The sequence below is a fragment of the Marmota marmota genome, unplaced genomic scaffold, assembly GCF_001458135.2.
Source record: "Marmota marmota marmota unplaced genomic scaffold, marMar, whole genome shotgun sequence".
NCBI lineage: Eukaryota > Metazoa > Chordata > Mammalia > Rodentia > Sciuridae > Marmota > Marmota marmota.
Window position 1 is genome coordinate 27,423,778 of NW_026000019.1, and position 18,455 is coordinate 27,442,232.

Genomic DNA, 18,455 nt, shown 5'->3' on the forward strand with positions numbered 1-18,455 from the left:
TGCCAAGTCCCTTCCCTTCTCTGGACCTCATCTGAAGAATGAAATAAATTTATGGACCTGCAAGCCAGGATCCTTTTCTGTTCTGATATTTTTCTTCTCTGATTCTATAGCTTCAAAGCTGAGCCCCTCCAGGAGTTGGGGAACTGTCAATTTTGGGAACTGTCACTTTGGGGAACTGCTCCCAGCAGTCAGCAAGCCTGCCTGGGGTGTGAGATGCCACCCACAAGGGCCTTGCCCCTGTTCATCCTGGCTAGGCCCGCACCTCCACCCTAGTCCCTCCCTTCGCAGCCCCTTCTGTGCACTCACAGGTAAAGCCCGGAGCTGAGAATGGGACCCCACCGCCCCCACCCAGGTTCTTCCCTCCTATCCTCCCTCCCTGGCGCCCATTAGCTAGCCCAGGCCGTGGGGGCGGTGGCTGCTGAGTCTCCGTGCCAGGCCCAGCCCCCGGAGACGCACCTGTTCTGACCTGCTGAGCAGGTTCCCAGGTTTCTGCCGTCGTTGTTGGCCACGGCGTGGGAAGCAGCTCTGGGGGAGCGCTGAGCTCCCGATTACGGCTTCTCAGGGGTAGACACGGCTAGGTGGGTAGAAGCGGGCTGGGTCTCCTAGTGGAGACCCAAGTCGGATAGGCAGGTGCATCAGTGCCTGGGGACTTTGTAGCTTCCTGTCGACTGGGTCGTGTGCCTTATCCAGCTCTAGACCCAGCTCCCAGGGAGAACTCGGTGGAACTTCAAAATCGCTGGGCAGGTCTGCCTTTCAACCAATGCCCCTGTCCCTGGGAGCCGAGATGTGGGGGCCTGAAGGTTGGCTGTTGCTGCTGTTCCTGGCATCATTTACAGGTAGGACTTACCTGATCCATCAGGACTCTTATTTCTGAGCCCAACCTGGCACAGGCATGCACACACAAACACATAAACACACATGCATGCATTCATACAAACATTCTCTTTCCTTGGACTTGGGACAGAAGAGCCCATCTCCAGCTGCCAGGAATGCCCCCAGAAGAACCAATGTAGCTCTCTGTCCCCTGGTGAGGTCACTGTGTCTGGGGTCCCTGATTACCTCTGCCAAAACCTTACCTAGGCCTGAGCTGTGTCTAGGGGAAATAGATATGGTGACTCAGTGCAGGTGGGCAGGGAGGTGGAACTGCTGAGGACCCTGATCACCCCAGGGCTTCCTGGAAGCTCTTTGGCCTATCCTCTAGACTCCAAAGCTGGGGCTGACTCAGAGCTCAGCTGTCTCAGCAATCATCAGGTGCAGGAAGCCTGATGTCCAGGGAGCATTTCTTTCTCCTTCTCTTGTCTTTGTGATATTCTAGGGTACCAGGATTGGGGTGTCTGTTGGGGGACTAGAGAGAAGCTGAGCTATCTTCTCACTCTGGCCCCTCTCTTTCCCTCGGCACACATACTGTTAAGTGTCAGGGTGACAATAGTGGCTATTTAAAGGGCTTCAGGGTCTAGGATAGGGGACCTTCTAGATAGGGTGTGGTCTCCTTTTGTTCATTTCCTGTGCCCCTGTTTTCTCAGATGTCTTATGCTGTTCCTCACAGCATACAAATGTAATATACATGCAGCAGATATGAATTATCAGAGTTTATAATATTCAGAGTGGGAGTGTGTGTCGTGCGTGTGCATGCGCAAATTGCGATACCATAGATTGTTCCCAGGGTAAGAGGTAACTGAGAAATCTTTGTACTTGGGAAGATGGGGCCCTACCTGGAGAGGGCAGTTGAATCCTCAGCCTTAAGAGTAGTAATGAGGGAGTCTCAGTTGTCCAAAAGCCTCTCTGGCTGTGATTCCCATTCCCAGCTCCAACTGATGCTCTATGGAGAAGGTTAAGGCCTGGATTGCTGGATTGGTAGGGTTGGGGGCTGCTCTGGCTTTGGTCTTATAATGGAAGGTCATTGGCCCAGCCTCCAATTTCAGAATACTGAGTTCCAACCCCTGCTGCTCCCCCATCCTTGTGTCTTAATTTGCAACTTCAAGACAACCTTCCTCACTTGCTCAGGCCAAGAGGGTGGGGCCTCATTGCTGGGGCTAGGGAACCCAGCAGGCACTTTCCTGTAGGATCTACCCACACCTAAAGAATGGAGTCATGCTGTCTCAGGACTTGGAAGGGATCAAAGAGATCTACCACTCCAACTCCCTCATTTTACAGATGGGAAAACTGAGAGAAATAGATAGGGAAATGAGATCTACAAGATTACTCAGTGTCAGAAATATAACCAGGGTTAGTATCTTGGTCTCCTGACTCCTTGTTCACTAAAGAAAAGTACAATCAAATGTACACTGGGTACAGCTGAGGTTCTAGATGCTGGAGAAGCACTGGTGAATAAGACATGACCCCTACCTTCCTTTCCACGACACACAGCTTAATGTTCTTTCAAAGAGAACCCCATCTAGTTGGGAAATTGACCCTGTCCTCACCCAGTGCCTTGATGTGAGCTGCTCAGGATATGGTACCTAAGGAGACCACTCTGCTGCTGCTTCTATAACCTCCTCAGGGCTATTGTTAACGCTCAGGGCTGATGACTCAGAACCCCCTAGTCTTAGCCTGAAAGCAGGTGTTCCATCTCCATTGCCATCCCCATTCTACCTCTTTTGTGTGTTGACATCTCCTTAGTGCCCCTAGGAGCCTGGAGGGCTTCATGTTTCTGAATTAACCTTGGATTGGGAAATCAGAAGCCTTGGATTCCGATCCCATTTCTGCTATTAATTTGCTGAGTGACCATGAGCAACTAAGAAACTTAAATTCAGTGGGCCTAGAGCTAGGAATGGATGATCTCTGCAGATCTTCCAATTCTGAAATGCAATGACTCTGTAATTGTCCAACTCTTAGCTGGAGGGTGGGGGGTGCTGGGGTGTTGGAAGAGTTGCCCAGTCTGACTATAAAAATAGAAGGGGCAAAGGGTCTTTGCTGCATCTCTACTGGGGACCTAGAGGACCTTTCCCTAGGATATTTTCTTAGCCTTACTGCAAATTTACGCCCCCTCCCCAACTCCTGGGCCTGTAGAGCTCTGAGCCCCAGGGCCCTGCCCCACCCTTGACAGGGAGAGGAGCCCAGGCTTGGGAGGCGCCTCCAACACCACAGCTCTTTGTCTTTCCTTAATGGGATGAGTTTCCGGTGCGTTCCCTCCCTTCTCCTTCCCCCATCTCCTGTCTTGGTGTTAAGGGGCCCAAATCTGGGAGATACCCTTCAATAAACTCCAGGTCTCCACCTTTTGTCTGGACCCAGAGGGCCCTGTAGGACCAGAGAATGAATGATTCTTTGAATTCTGAGGTCTGTCTTCAGAGGGTTAGGATGAGTTCTCTGTCTGAGGTTAGTTTCCTAGAAAGGGAGGTGCCCTGTCTCTGCTTTTCTATTCCTGTTTACAAAGGGGGGCAGGCCCTTTCCTGTAGGATCTACCCAAACCCAGAGAAGCCAGAAAGGGAAGCTTGCTTCCCCACCCAAGTGGCAAGAACTGGGAGAATCCCAGGGAAGCCCTTGGCCCCAGTGACCTTGGTTCCACCCTAGTGTTTAAGGGGACTGGGCTAAGGAGACCCCAGCAACAGAGCTTAGAGTCCATGGTTTCATCTTCTGTATTCTAGCCTCAGAATCTTGGGGTACTCTGGGCAATGTGAATGGGAGTTAGCCACAGTGTAGAGCAAGCCCAGTGAGGAGAAAATGCCTGGGCTTTCTGGCCTCCAGAACTTGTCCTTGTACTGACCACAGAGTCTGGCAGAGAGAAGGGATGGAGGTTAAATTAAGAAACTTGAGTGAGGAGGGAAGGGGATAATGGAGACTTGGGGTCTTTGGGTCTAGATCTGGGATGGAGATATATATATATATATATATATATATATATATATATATATANGGGTTTTGGGGGGGGGGGTACCAGGGATTTAACTCAGGGACACTTGACAACTGAGCCACATCCCCAGCCCTGTTTTTTGTATTTTATTTAGAGACAGGGTCTCATTGAGTTGCTTTAGCACCTTGCTTTTGCTGAGGCTGGCTTTGAATTCATGATCCTCCTATCTCAGCTGGGATTACAGGCATGCACCACTGTGCCCAGCATACCCGCAGCTTTTTTATTTTTTATCTCATTAAGTTACTAAGGTTTTACTAAGTTGCTGAGGCTGGCCTCGAACTTGGGATAATAATAATCTAAAACAAGAGAAATTCAAAATGGTGAACTGTCCACTGTACCTCCTAGAAGAAGGATATAGAGAGGATGATTGGGATAGGATCCTTTTTACTGAAACAGGCAGCCAACGGGGGGAGCCCCCCAGCCTCAGGAGCATTCTCTATAGTTTTCTGACTGCCCTCCATTTCCCTCTAAAACTGGTGTGTCCGGGGAGCTGGGGTGGAGGCTGTGAGTTGGGGTGGGGCAGAGCTGGCCTTGGCTGGGAGGGGGCAGAGGTGGGGGGGGCAAGGATCTCAGGAGTTTGAGAGAAGCCGAATTCTGGGTCTCCCACCCACAGTGTGGCTGTTGTGGTGACGCAGCAGGGCTCAGACTCTGGCTCCGGGGGGGGTTTAGGGGACTTATCTGTGCTGGGAGCTGTGTCTGGGCCAGAGACAGCTGCCTCTAGGCCTGTCCTCTCCCATTGTTCTCCTCTCCCTGTGATTGGTGTGCCCCCCTCCCCAGACACTAATCTGCAGGTGGGCGCTTTGCCCGGGGTTGGGAAGCTCTCACTAAGCCAGGGGGCTTAGGACAATGGGGGGTAAGGAGGGAGGTAGATGGGCGGGAGTCTTCTTGTTTTCAAAGTTTCTTAGCACTCTAAGGCCAAGGTTAAGGGGGAAGGGAGGACCAAGAGTGGCTTGCTGGATTGTTTATATCATCTGTCCTGGATCGGGGGCTTCGGTGCTTCCCTCCCAGGTCTTTTCTACCAAACTCACCCACATTCTCCAGGTCTCTCTGGTGGAGCTAGAGTTGTGGGGTTAGGGCAGGGAAGAGTTAACAAAGAAGAATGAGACCCTAGACAGTTTGGACCCCTCCCTCTAGCCTCAGGAAGATCTCCCCCCTTCTCACCAAACCCACACCAGACAGCCCTTACCCCGGGCCTGGAGCTGGAGCTGGTTTTTCAGGTGGTGGCAGCAGCAGAGCTCAGACAAGAGATTCCCAGGGAGAGGCCTCGCTGGGGGGCCAGAGGTGCTGAGGGAAGCCCAGGGGGCAACAAGGGTGAGAGTCCCTTTAATAGGAACCTGAGGAACAAGGGAGAGGGAGCTTTTGTTTTGTTCTTGTTGGGAAGGCTTGGTGGTAATTTCCCAATACCTAGAGGGACAGTGACCTCATCTCTGGGTACCTTCAGCATGAACCTGAGATGAATCTGTCCTCAAGTCTCAGGGTGAGGGATGCCGGGGGGCAACACTTGAGACAGGTCACACAGCAAAGGCTCAGAATCACACACCGCTGACCAAGGGCAGCTGAGACAGATGCGGAAACCAAGATAAGCAACATCAAAATATTTACTATGTGTGCAGAGTTCTGCAGGACAGGAAAACCTGACAGGCATATAGGGTATGAGATGCACATGTAATGAATGGTGCATGCACATGTGTTTGCTTGCCCACGAATGCAAAACTCTTCCCTCTGGGCATAGAAAAGTAACTATATAGAATCCCTTGAAGATAAGACATGAATACATATATGTGTGAAATACCCCAAATTCATGAAAGGACATAACCTCACAGATGTGCGAGCTCTATAGAAAGATTAGCCAGGCAAAGTATTTGGACACAAAAGACTCACACTTAGCCAAATGTGGTGGTGCATGCTATAATCCCAGTGATTTGGGAAGCTGAAGCAGAAACTAAGTTTGAGGTCAGCCTGGGCAACTTTGTGAGAACCTGTCTCAAAATAAAAAAAGGTTTGAGGTATAGATCAGTGGTAGAGTACCCCTGGGTTCAATCCCTAGTATTGAAAAGAAAAAAAATACTTTTTTCCCTTTTTCTCATAGACCCACCTCTAGGACCTCTGTGTGCACCCCTATTTGTTCCAACAGAGGATATTGATAAATATAGGCCCCTCATAAAGAAAAGATCTCTTCCCCAAAGATGCTGCTGTGGTTGGGTATGTGAGGTATCAGCCTCAGTTTCCCCTTTGATCAGAGGCCAGGCCTCACACAGAAAGGAAAGTTGGGATCTAGGCAAAACGTGGGGTGCAGCCAGGTAGCCCAAGCCAGGAATGGAGGACCTGTCTGGGACCGGGCGGGGTACACAAAGGGCAGGGCCCCAAAGAGGCCCGAAGGGGCCTGGCCAGGGGTGGGGGAGGCTGAGGGCAGGGATCCCGTCTGGCCAGTTGGGCCTGTTCTCTTCCTTGCGCAAGGTGGTGGTGGCTGTGGCTAGGCCTGCTGCTGTGCGGCGGCTTCTGAGTCACCAAGGCTCCTGACCAGCGTCCTGGTGCTCCTGGGAGGCAAGGAGGGGAGGGTTGGGGAGGAGTGCCCAGCTAGCTAGAGTCCACTAGCCTCAGCAAACCATTTGCAGCAGAAGGGTCTGTGGGCTTGGCCTGGCCTGGCCACCACATGCCCGCAGGGTGACCTCACCAGGCAGGCCGTGTGTCTCCTTGGGTCTGGTGACATCATCATGCTGACGCCGGGCAGGTACTGGGTGGGGAAGAGGAGGAGGCAGTCCTGGCCTGCCCTGGCCTGAGAGCCTGAGCTCCTGAGTCCATTAAGCCCAGGACAAGGACTCTAGGGCCCGAGTTCATTTTTTTTTTTTTTTTTCCCTTCTTTTGCAGCTTAGGGGATGGATGGAAGGTAGTTGGAGGAGAGAGTTGCCTCAGCCTGAGATGTTCCTATTAAATTGTGAATTTAGGACCATGGGAGGGTGGGTGCTGCAGGAGAGATCCAGAAGGGACTTTCTTGTTTCATTGGGTTTTCATTCTGCAAAGCTTGAGCTTGTTTTTGGGGGTGGAGCTCTTGGACTCACAGGTCTAAGGGACATGGAGGACTTGGGCTCATGTATGTGTTCTGCCCTAGAAGGTAATTTTTTGGGGGGTGGAATATGAGGGGGAAGATGATTGGCAGATACAGGGATGGGGATGGGATATATGCCATCTGACATCATCCCAGAAATGATCTTTAGAGAAAATTGAATGTTTCAATGGGGCAGGCCTTAGGATCCCTGTGACCTACATGGTCACCAGTATTTGAGGCAGAGAGTATTCCAGGGAGCCTCTATCCCAAGCCTGACCCCAGTTCTTCTTTTGCAGTCCTCCTTCTCTCTCCAGTGCCAGAAAGGAGGTGCCTGGGAGGGGTGCAGGTGGTTAGCTGGACTCCCAGGCTGGGCTGGGTGGGACCAAAATAAGCTTAGGCAGGTCAGGGCCCTGGTATCTGGCCCTTCAAGTCTGTCCCGTCTGGTCTGGGCCCTCCCAACTCCCAGCAGAGTCTTCCCTCCCTCTACTCCTGCCAGCAGGACCGTAGGACCCCTTTTTCTGCCTCATTGGAAACCTCTCGTCCACTCAATGTTTCACTGTCTCCCTCCATGTCTGCCTCCCTTCCCTCTTCCTCTGTCTAGTCCAGAGGTGCTCCCTTTGTCTATGACCCAAATAACCAGCCAATCCTTATCCTGCCTCCACCCCAAGGTTGCCATGACAATGCCCTCCCTGCCGGGACCAACCAAGGACTGTACATTCCTCCTCATCCTACCCTTTCTTTCTCTGCCCTTGTCTCTCACTCATCCATTTTTTCCCATTCACTCATTCATCCAGTTGGTCAGTTAATAAACTTTCATCGAGCACCAGTTATGTGTCTGGCATGAAGACCACATGAACACAAAATCAGAAACCATATTTCCATATGTGATGTGTGGTCCAGTTTCTGCTCTGTAGGAGCTCAATCTGGTGGGGGAGGCAGAGAAGAAAACAGCAAATGCAATCTATGGGATACAGTTAGGACAGGGGGAAAAGCGAAGAATTAGGAGAGTACAAAGGAAGGACATCCAAGGCTGCCTGGGGTAGGGCTGGGGAGGGCGACTCCAGGAGGAAGTGATGCCTAAGCAGAGTCTTAAAGCATGAGTAGGAGTCCTCCAGACAATGATGAGTAGGAGCTACCAGACACAGGGAGGAGGGCATTCCAGGCAGGGGTACAGTATGAGCAAAGGTGAGGATCAACAGGGTGTGTGGGGTGCTGGGCAGAAGCAGCGACTATAACTCGTTGGGAGTTGCTGGAATATACATCTAAGTCAAGGAGCTCTTGCCACACCAGAGCACCCTTCTGACCCAGCCCTTGGTCCCGTGTTTCACATTTCTTTCCACAACTCACACATTTATTTCTTCCCAACCATGAGCTTCTCCAGGCCCTGCCTCTTTCATAAGGTATTCATTCTGGAAATTCTGTTGTCATTGAGTCTCTCCTCTCCCTCATCTCTCTTTTTGGTCAATGATCAATCCAATCCCTGTCAAATTTCCCTCCAGGAACTGTTTGCTCTTTCCTGCCCCAGCAACACCATCCCAGGACAGCAGCTGTCTTTGGTCTGCCTACTCTCTGGTCCAACTGCACATCACCTCTTACCTTGCACTACTCACAGGGCTAAGGAACCTTCAGTGACTCCCCGTCTACTCTTGACCAAATCTAAATTCCTTTGCCTGGCATGGAAGGTTCTGGGCAATTTAGCCCCACCCTACCCCAGCCATATTTTCCACTCCTGTTCAACATACACACCCTAATTTAGGTTGGGTCCTCTCCTCTGCTTCCTGAAACCAGCCAGCCTTGCCACTACTTCTTCACTCACCTTGATCTTTTACTTGAAATGCCTTTCTAGGTCTCTCTCCCTGCTAATCCTATGCAACTCATCCATGAGGCCCTCCCCCATGACTCAAGCCCACAGTGACTGCCTCATCATACAACTGGCCTGCAACACACCACTAGGCACCAAATCAGAAACAATCATGGCATATTTCCATGAGTATCTCTTCTTCCTAAACAGACCTCTGGTTTCATGAGGGTAGGGAATGGATCTTTATTTGCAAGTTTATATGATGGATATCTGATTCCAAAGACTTCTTCAAGTGCTTCATACTGCTGCCCATCGATGTGCACAACACTACTCCTTCATCTCTGGTCCTAATTCTGCCTCACCAATCTGACCCTATTGCTATGTATCTGTCCTGACCTCATCTTTCTGGGCCTCTGACCTGGGCCGTGTCTTTGGTGACTTGCTCATTTTTGCCTCTGAGACTTGGTTCATGCCATTCCTCCCACTTGGAATACCTTCTACTCTCTGAGAATCCAGTTTCTCACCTTCAAGCCATGAAAAGAAAATTCCAAAGGGCCTCGCTGGATGAACTCTTCTCACCCTACCTGCTCCAGCCAGACACCAATGGTTCTGGACTCTTGCTGTGGCTCTCTGCCACACTTCCTGAAAGCATTCACTTTTACTTAGGTGGTAGGTTTAGTCTCCTGTGAAAGCTCGCTGGTGACTTTCCCTGTTTCTGTGTGCACAAATTCCATTTCCCTGAGGACTAGGAGCTCCCCGAGGGCAGGGGCTGGGTCTCTGGTCCTATTAAAGCCTCCCACCTTACAATTGCTCAGGATACAATCCTAGGCTACAAGAGGGTGTGAGTCTTCCATAAATTGTCTGTGTGGCCTTAGGCAAGTCACTTCCTCTCTCTGGGTCTCAGTTTCCTCATCTGTTAAATGGCGATAATAACGCCTACCTCTTGGGAATGTTTTGTGGATCTAATGAGGTAATGAACTGAATGCGCTTTGCAAGCATAAAATGCTCCAGGAGTTCCAGGAGTTCCGGCCGCTTTGGCTGTCATTATCATTATGATTGTGTTCCCTTGACTCTGGCTGCACCCCTAATCCTGTGTGCTCCTGTCTGCCTCCTGCAGGCCAGTGCCCCGCAGGTGTGCTGGAGACCACGGATTTGGTCACCGTTGTGCTGGGCCAGGACGCAAAGCTGCCCTGCTTCTACCGAGGGGAACCCGACGAGAAGGTGGGGCAGGTAGCATGGGCTCGGGTGGACGCGAACGAGGGTGCCCAGGAGCTGGCGCTACTGAACTCCAAATATGGGCTACACACGAGCTCAGCCTACGAGGGTCGCGTGGAACAACCACCCCCGCCACGGGACCCCCTGGACGGCTCAGTGCTCCTGCGCAACGCAGTGCAAGCAGATGAGGGCGAGTACGAGTGTCGGGTCAGCACCTTCCCTTCTGGCAGCTTCCAGGCGCGGCTGCGGCTCCGAGTGCTGGGTAAGTGGTTCCGGCTGGGCATGGCGGGGGCTGCTGTGTGTGTGCAGAAGCACCAGACGCCCAGACTCAGGGTCAAGGAGGGCAGAAGCTGGAGGCAGGAGGAATAGAGACGGGACCACAAAGACAGATGGGCCTGGGCTGGTGGCCAGGCCTATAATCCTAGCGACTTGGGAGGATGAGGCAGAGGGATGGAAAGTTCGAGGCCAGTCTGGGCAATTTAGTGAGATCTGTCTCAAAATTAAAAATAAAAGGGCTGGGGATGTAGTTCAGTGGTAGAGGGCTCCTGTCCCACAACAGGGGAGTGGGGACCAGTGATAGACAGGGCAACTGCAAAACAGGAATAAAAACATAGGATACTCTGGGGTGAGGGAGAACCATCCTTTTTATTCCTCCTCCCAGTTCAGAAATTCTTTCCAAGTAACTCCCAAACCTGGGGAAGAATCCATTTTGGGGAAGTTCTTCCTTCTGATAACCTGAAATTGCCCTCTGTGTTATTTTGCCTGCTAGAGCAATGTAACACCTGGCCTTTCAAGGAATTGAAGACCTTTGTTAAGGACCTCCACCCAAATCTGCTCTTCTCCGAGCTACACTTACTGGTTCCTACCACCATTTCACTAAAGACACTGATTCAAAGCCTCCCTTGCCATCCTGGGCTCCATGGTTTTAAAATGTGAGGCCCAGATGTGGACAAGAGAGCCAGCTCTGGTATGGCCATGCATAACCAGGAGGAACCTTCAGTGAATGTGGTCTGAGAGCACAATTGCCTTTTAAACCACTATTGTGGGCACTTGTGGTCAACCTGGACCTATGGTCAGATTAAGTCTTTACCATTCTATGCTTGGGTTTTTAACATTTTGAAGCTAAAATTAAAGGTCTTTATATAGTTTTCCTTTATCCACATAGAAGGTAGTAACTCCAGCCTTGGTGTAGAAAATCTGAGTGTGAATCTAGACTTCATCACCTAAGACCTTGAGCAAGTCATTTAACTTCTCTGAGCTTTAGTTTCCTCACCTGAAAAATAAGGATGCTAATACCTATCTCATTTGCTAGTTGACAGAATTAAATGAGATAACATTTGTAAAGTGTTTAGCATAATAATTGACACACAGTAAGTATTTACTAAATGGTGGCTATTATTATTATTAGATAGTGTCTAGTTAGTTTTTAAATTACTTCATTATTTTTATTTAAAAAATGACCCATCTCATTGTAAAAAAATTCAAACAATGGAGAAAGGTACAGTCACTTAAAATTCTACCACTTATCTGGTGTACTTGTTAGTGAAATAAGAGAAAAACTAGGGAGCTGAGTGTGGTGGCATATGCCCATGATTCTAATGAGTTGGAAGACTGAGGTAGGGGGATTATGAGTTTCAGGTCAGCCTGGTCAACTTAGTGAGAACCTGTCTCAAATTTTTTCCCTTCCTTTTTTTTTTTTTTTTTAATATATATATTTTTTTTAGTTGCAGTTGGGATCCAATACCTTTATTTTATTTATTTATTTTTATATGGTGCCGAGGATTGAACCCAGTGCCTTGCATGTGCTAGTTGAGTGCTCTACCACTGAGCCAGAACCCCAGCCCCTCAAAATTAAAAAAAAAAAAAATTAAAAAGGGACTGAGGATGTAGTTTAGTGCTATAGCACCCCTAGTTTCAATCCCCAGCACTGGGGTGGGGTAGAAAAGGAAAAAAGAAAAAGACGAAGGAAGAGGGGGCGGGCAGCCTAAAGTTTGCAATGGTGCAAGACTACAGTGGGATGGAGTGGGGCTGGGGCCTCCTGAGAGGGCTTGTGCAGACCCGGGAACTCTGCCTTCATCCATCCACAGTGCCTCCCCTGCCCTCACTGATTCCTGGTCCACCGCTAGAAGAGGGCCAGGGCCTGACGTTGGCAGCCTCCTGCACAGCTGAGGGCAGCCCAGCCCCACAAGTGTCCTGGGACACAGAGGTCAAAGGCACACCATCCAGCCGCTCCTTCACGCACTCTCGCTCTGCTGCTGTCACTTCAGAGTTCCATCTGGTGCCTAGCCGTAGCATGAATGGGCAGCCACTTACCTGCGTGGTGTCTCACCCTGGCTTGCTCCAGGACCAAAGGATCACCCACACCCTCCAAGTGGCTTGTGAGTACTTAGATGCTTGGGTAGACAGGTCTCATGGGTTATAAAAGGGTTGGTGAGACCCCCCAAGTCCCTCCAGGCTGGCCAGCCTGGGTCCTGAGGCTATAATGTGTAAAAGTTGAAAGGTAGAAGACCTGGAGTCCAATGCCAGATAACGTTGGTGAATCACTGAGATCTCTCTGAGCTTGTGTCCTTATCTTTACAGAGGAGATTGCCTTGCTTTGCATCTTTGTTGGGAGAATCAAATATAAACATGGAATTGAAAGCACTTTGCAAAATATACATTTTAGGGTTTGGAGGCAGATTTGGGAAAGCTCTCGTTCTGTTTACCAGCTGTTATTTAATCTTGTTAGGCTTCATTTTCTTCATCAGTGAAATGAGTATAATTATACCAACTTTATGGGATTTTGATGAAAATTAGCAACCACGAAGCAAAGCATTTCACACAGAGCTCAAAGTATAGGAAAGCTCAGGAAACAGCAGAGACTGTATTCCCAGCAGTATACATCAAGTCTCTGGGCAGAGGTGGGAGGGACCATTTTCAGCTCCAGCTGCTCTTACATTTGGCACAAAGTAGGTCCTCAACAAATGTTTGTTAAAGAAATGATTGAACCAGGCACAGTGGCACATGCCTGTAATAACAGCAACTCAAGAGGCTGAGGCAGGAGGATCACAAGTTTGAGGCCAGCCTGGGCAACTCAGCAAGACCCCACCTCAAAATAAAAAAAAATAAAAATGAGCTGAGGATGTAGTTCAGTAGTAGAGCAGTCCTTGGTTCAAGCCTCAGTACTAAAAAAGAAAGAAAGGAAAGGATAAACTAGTATGATTGTAGGATTGTAGTATTGTTAAACCTTCAAAGACTCTAATAGCATTTATTGAGCAAGTGGCTAGCACTTTGCTAGGCACCTCGGGAGATCCAGAAAAAGTGTGACACTTGAGGAACTTATTGGCTCATAACTCAGGTAAAGCAATATAGACTCTGAGCTTAGGAGAGGGAACCATGTGGCCAGGAGCTGTGGGCCAAGTGTGGTGCAGCTAGGTTTGGAAGCACATGAGTAGGATGGAAAAAGTCAAGGGGAGGCTATTCCAGGCAGGGTGGGGCAGGGGGCAGGGCCCTTCGAGGAATCCCATGATTAAAGGCATCATTCCCATGCTTTTTCCTCCCACCTCCCATTCCAGTCCTTGCTGAGGCCTCTGTCAGGGGCCTTGAGGACCAAAAGCTGTGGCATGTTGGCAGAGAAGGAGCTATGCTCAAGTGCCTGAGTGAAGGACAGCCCCCTCCCTCATACAACTGGACACGGTAAGAGGACTTACCATGGTGAGGACTAGGCTTGGGGCTAGGATCATCCCCTCCCAGGGCCAGCACATGCTCATTATGGGCTGGAATCATATATTCAAACTTATGATAAGCTAGGGCGCATGTTCAGACCTATACAAGAATATGCATGGTCACCAAATATTGTTGGCTTGTTCCAGGGCTTCTAGGATACATGGTCATTGGTAGAAAATAAAATGGATAAATTCTTGGCTCTTTTCCCCTAACTTTTAACTTGTAAAATACAGCATAATATTAGGGATAGGGCTGTAGCTCAGTGGTAGAGCACTTGCCTAGCATGCATGAGTCACTGGTTTCTATCTCTAGCACTGGAAAACACACACACACACACACACAAGCCCATGGTATTAAATATTAATATTTTATAAATTTAGGTGAGTGCATAAAGTGCATGAGATGAAGAAGACAGCTGGATGTAACTATTGTTACACCAACACTCATTCCTATCATTGCCACAATATTGCCAGTACCTCAAAAACACCCTCCCACTTTCTCCAGCTCCCTCAAGAGTCCTGGTTTTTATTCCAGGGTCTGAGATGTCCAGAGACCAGAAAGAGATAGCGTGCACACATGTGTGATACCATAACAGATATGTTCTCACATGTGGGCGTATGAGCGATGCATGCTTTGTGCCGGGCACTAGGTTTGCGTGCCCACTATGCATCACAGGTGTTGGAGCCCTCAGTCACATTTTCCAAGTACCCCTGAGCCCAACTAGGGCTGCAGTGTCCTATGGTGTGGACTTTATAGCATGTGTGCCTGGTACCCAGTTCTGGATGACGTGATACCTATGGGAGAATGTGGGATGGCACGCATGTGGATCTTCCCTGAGTGTGTGTGTGGGGTGCCCGGGTCAGGCTGGGCGGCAGGGAGAGGGGCCTCTGCCTAGACCTGCCTAGGGGAGGGCGGGGCACCGTGGGAACAGCCGGCGGCTCTGGGTGACGTCATGGGGGAGGGGGGGTGAGAGCTGTCTGGACATGCTGGGTGGTGGCAGCCTCAACCCGCCCCAGAAGGCACCCTTCAGCTTTCCTATCCTCCAGGCTGGATGGGCCTCTGCCCAGTGGGGTACGAGCAGAAGGGGACACTCTTGGCTTTCCCCCACTGACCACTGAGCATAGTGGCATCTACGTCTGCCATGTTAGCAATGAGCTTTCCTCGAGGGATTCTCAGGTCACTGTGGATATTCTTGGTAAGCATGGGGGTGGGGGATGGTTGGAGAAGAGACAAGGGACCTGGGCCTAGGGCAAGGGGATAGTTGGGGGTAGTAACAGGAAGCAAAAGAAAGAATTGGGGAAAGTATTTATTTAGGGGGACAGGATGGTTTTTTCAGAGGGTCTAGCTGAGTGGGTGATTGTGGATGTGGTATACGAGGGTGGTGTGTGAGGGCATTGGGTCGTGGTGGTTGGAGGATATGGGCATGCACTTCAGACAATGGCCTGTCTCCAGCAGACCCTCAGGACCCAGGGCAACAGGTGGATCTAGTGTCAGCATCCGTGGTGGTGGTGGGTGTAATCGCTGCCCTCTTGTTCTGCCTTCTGGTGGTGGTGGTGATACTCATGTCCCGATACCATCGGCGCAAGGCCCAGCAGATGACCCAGAAATAGTGAGTACTGGCTCTCCTTGGTGGGTAGAATTAAGCTGGGAATGAAAAGGAAGCAAGCAGAAGGTGGGACAGAACAGAGGAAAGAAAGGAGACTGAGTAGCCAGACATCTGGGGAGCTTATGGACCAGAAGTGGACAGTCTTTAGGAGGTGAGAGGGGCTTGGGGGGCCTGGACCACAGCTGGGTGGTGGGAGCTGTTTGGCCTGAGTGAGGATCAGAGACATGCAACTATGTGCACTTGCTCACACACAGGGCACACATGCTCTGCTGCCACACTGCCACCTGCAGCCACACACTCATACCTGCAGGGCTGGCAGAGCATCCACACCATGCAGCCGGGTCTCACATAGACACCTAGCTAGGCTCACCTTGGGTGGCCTGTTGCTACCCTCAGTTCCTGACAAGGGGGTGTCTTTCCCAGTGAGGAGGAACTGACCCTGACCAGGGAGAACTCCATCCGGAGGCTGCACTCTCATCACACAGACCCCAGGAGCCAGGTGTGTGCCAAGGTGGGGTGTGTGCATAGGGGTGGCTTGTGTCTGGGTGTCTATGCAGACCAGGAGCACAGTCCTCCACCAGTCTGGCTGTGACTTGGCTGGGCTGGGCTGTGGATGGGGTTGGGGAGTGTCACTGCTTTGGGACTGGGAAGACTCCTTGTAAGGCCCCCTTCACCATTAGCCTGGGGGTTGCTCTGGGAATCTACCACTAGTTCTGGGTCCAGGGTGGGGTTGGGATGGCAGTGGGGAAATGAGGTTGTATCAGAGAAGGAATGGACCTGTGGGGTTGGGGGAAGGGTGATTAGGGAGGAGGCTGGTGGGAGGACAAGTGGTGAAAAGGCTGAGGGGAGGAGGCTGAGCTCTCTTTTAACTCCTCCCCCATGTCTGGGCCCTGCAGCCGGAGGAGAGTGTAGGGCTGAGAGCCGAGGGCCACCCCGATAGTCTCAAGGACAACAGTAGCTGCTCTGTGATGGTGAGGCCCCCGGCCCCACCGGTGTTCCCACCACTCTCCTCAGGCCCCTCTCCTGGCCCCAAATGTGGTGCGTTAGCAGTCCCCTTACCAGTCCCTCGCGCCTCAGCCCTGGCTCATATATGGCCCAACCCCGAATCTGTGTTGTGCCTTCATACTCCCTCTCCCCTTCCCTTCCCCGTGCCTAACATTTGTTCCTGGCCCCTGATCTCGGAGCCCCTGTACCTGTGGGACAGTCATTACCCCCGCTTTGCCTGACCTCTTATCCCACCGTGACCCAACCATCCCCCATTGTATCTGAATGCCCTGCTTTGGTTCCTGACTTGACCTCTGCCCTTGGTCTCCAGAGTGAAGAGCCAGAAGGCCGCAGTTACTCCACACTGACCACAGTGCGGGAGATTGAAACTCAGACCGAATTGCTATCTCCAGGCTCTGGAAGGGCAGAGGAAGAGGAAGATCGAGATGAAGGCATCAAACAGGCCATGAACCATTTTGTTCAGGAGAATGGGACCCTGCGGGCCAAGCCCACGGGCAATGGCATCTACATCAATGGTCGGGGACACCTGGTCTGACCCAGGTCTGCCTCCCTCCCCTAGGCCTGGCTCCTTCTGCTGACATGGGGGATTTTAACTCATCTCAGGGGGGCCTCCTTAAATGCCCCTATCTCTTGAGGAAGATGCTCCCCACCCCACTGACTGCTCCATGTTTTCCTCCAATCCTCCTGTTTATTGGGAGGGCTCCATTGGTTGAGTCTCTCCCACCGTGTATGCAGGTCACTGTGTGTGTGTGTGCTTTTGTGTTTGTGTGAGCATTCACGGTGTGTGGAGGGATGATTGTGTATGGTTATATATTGTGCTGTCATGTTAAAGTCCAAGTGGACAGTGATGTGTGTGCCACAGGATTTGGGTGGCTGTGTGGGGAGTGATGTCAAGGTTTGGTTTATGTGTGATGTGACTGTGTGACCTCTGCCTGCAAATGCAGGTGTTTTCCTCAGACCCCAGAGCAGTATTAATGATGCAGAGGTTGGAGGTGAGAGGTGGAGACTATGGGTCAGATCCAGGTGTGCGGGCATAGCTGGAGCTGGAATCTGGCCTCTGAAGTGGGGGAGCTGGGTTCCCACCACTCTGGAGCCACCGGGCAAGTGTGAAGTGGCTGCCCAGGGGTCTGCCAGAGGTTTGAACTGTTACATGGAAGAAGCCCTCTGCCCTCTGGTGGCCTGTGGGCCTGCTGCATGTACATACTTTCTGTAAATAAACTCACAGGGAGCTTTCAGAGCGCTACTCCAGTTCCCGTGTAAGAGAAAGAGAAAAAAAAAAATTAAAAACCTTTTGATTTATCTGCATGTTTGTTACTGGGATTGCTTACTGGGAGGCCAGCCAAATTAGGAATTCAGCAAAGCTGGACCTCACTCAGACCCCACTCAGTGGGCTAATTTCTGTGATTGTGAAAGGTGATTCTAGGGCATCTTCACCTAGGTAGTCCCTGTGGAGGGAGCCTGACGGCTGGTGACATCTGGAATTGGGGCGTGAGCCCGGTGGCTACTGGCTAAGAGAGAACAAGAAAGTCTTCTTGATCCAAACAGCCCCTCACCTTTTCCCCTAGCCCCATTCCGTTTTTTTAGCTGTATTCACAGTTGTTTGTGGTCCCTTTTAGTATCCCACCCTGGAGTAGTGGAGAGAGGGTAGTTCTTATAGATGGGGGAGGGTGAATGTTCAGGTGAGGGGAAGGAGGCGCCAGGGGTGAGAATGACTCCTTTTCCCAGGGGTTTCTGGGTCGTTGATTCAGGGCTCTTTTGGCAGTTTCTCTGAGTGGGGTTTGGGGTTAGATGTTTATATTTATTTGGCCTCAAACCGAATAGCAAGATTTAGGGCTATGGATGTGGCTCAATGGTAGAGTAGCTTGCTTAGCATGCCTGAGACTGAGGGTTCAATTCTTAGCACTAAAAAAAATAAAGAGAGAGAGAGAGGCCGGGGGTGGGGGGGAAGAAGAGGGAGGGAGAGAGAATACTGAGAACTAGTGCCTGTGTGGCTTGAACTCTGCTGGATTTCTGGACCAAAGGAGAGGCTCCCAGCCTCTGTTAGCCCAGTTGGCCCAGGACTTTGTGGACCCCAAAGATCTGGTATCCTAGTATGTACATTTTGTGTAAATATGTGCATATTTGTACATAAAATGATATTCTGTTTTAAAATAAACAGATAAAACCTGTTCTGTCTGATTCCTGTCTTTTGCCTTGAACCATAAAAGCCCTCAGCGCTTGATCCCTG

At 50.7% G+C, this 18,455-nt stretch overlaps 1 protein-coding gene across 5 annotated transcripts; it reads left to right on the forward strand.

Moving 5' to 3' along the window:
- The first annotated feature begins 304 nt into the window (after positions 1 to 304).
- Nectin4 (nectin cell adhesion molecule 4) lies at positions 305 to 18,396 on the forward strand. Of its 5 annotated transcripts, none has more exons than XM_015491970.2 (9): positions 305 to 836; positions 9,815 to 10,174; positions 12,000 to 12,290; positions 13,467 to 13,587; positions 14,664 to 14,812; positions 15,073 to 15,226; positions 15,647 to 15,722; positions 16,120 to 16,194; positions 16,539 to 18,396. In XM_015491970.2, exons 1-9 carry the CDS (start codon positions 761 to 763, stop codon positions 16,761 to 16,763), a joined length of 1,527 nt encoding a protein of 508 aa, XP_015347456.1. In that variant the 5' UTR covers positions 305 to 760; the 3' UTR covers positions 16,764 to 18,396. The 5 variants fall into 5 exon arrangements, with proteins under 5 accessions (XP_015347456.1, XP_015347458.1, XP_048666113.1 ...); XM_048810156.1 differs by having other exon boundaries at positions 457 to 836; positions 15,070 to 15,226; positions 16,120 to 16,261; positions 16,539 to 16,673; XM_048810154.1 differs by having other exon boundaries at positions 466 to 836; positions 15,070 to 15,226.
- The last annotated feature ends 59 nt before the right edge of the window (positions 18,397 to 18,455 follow it).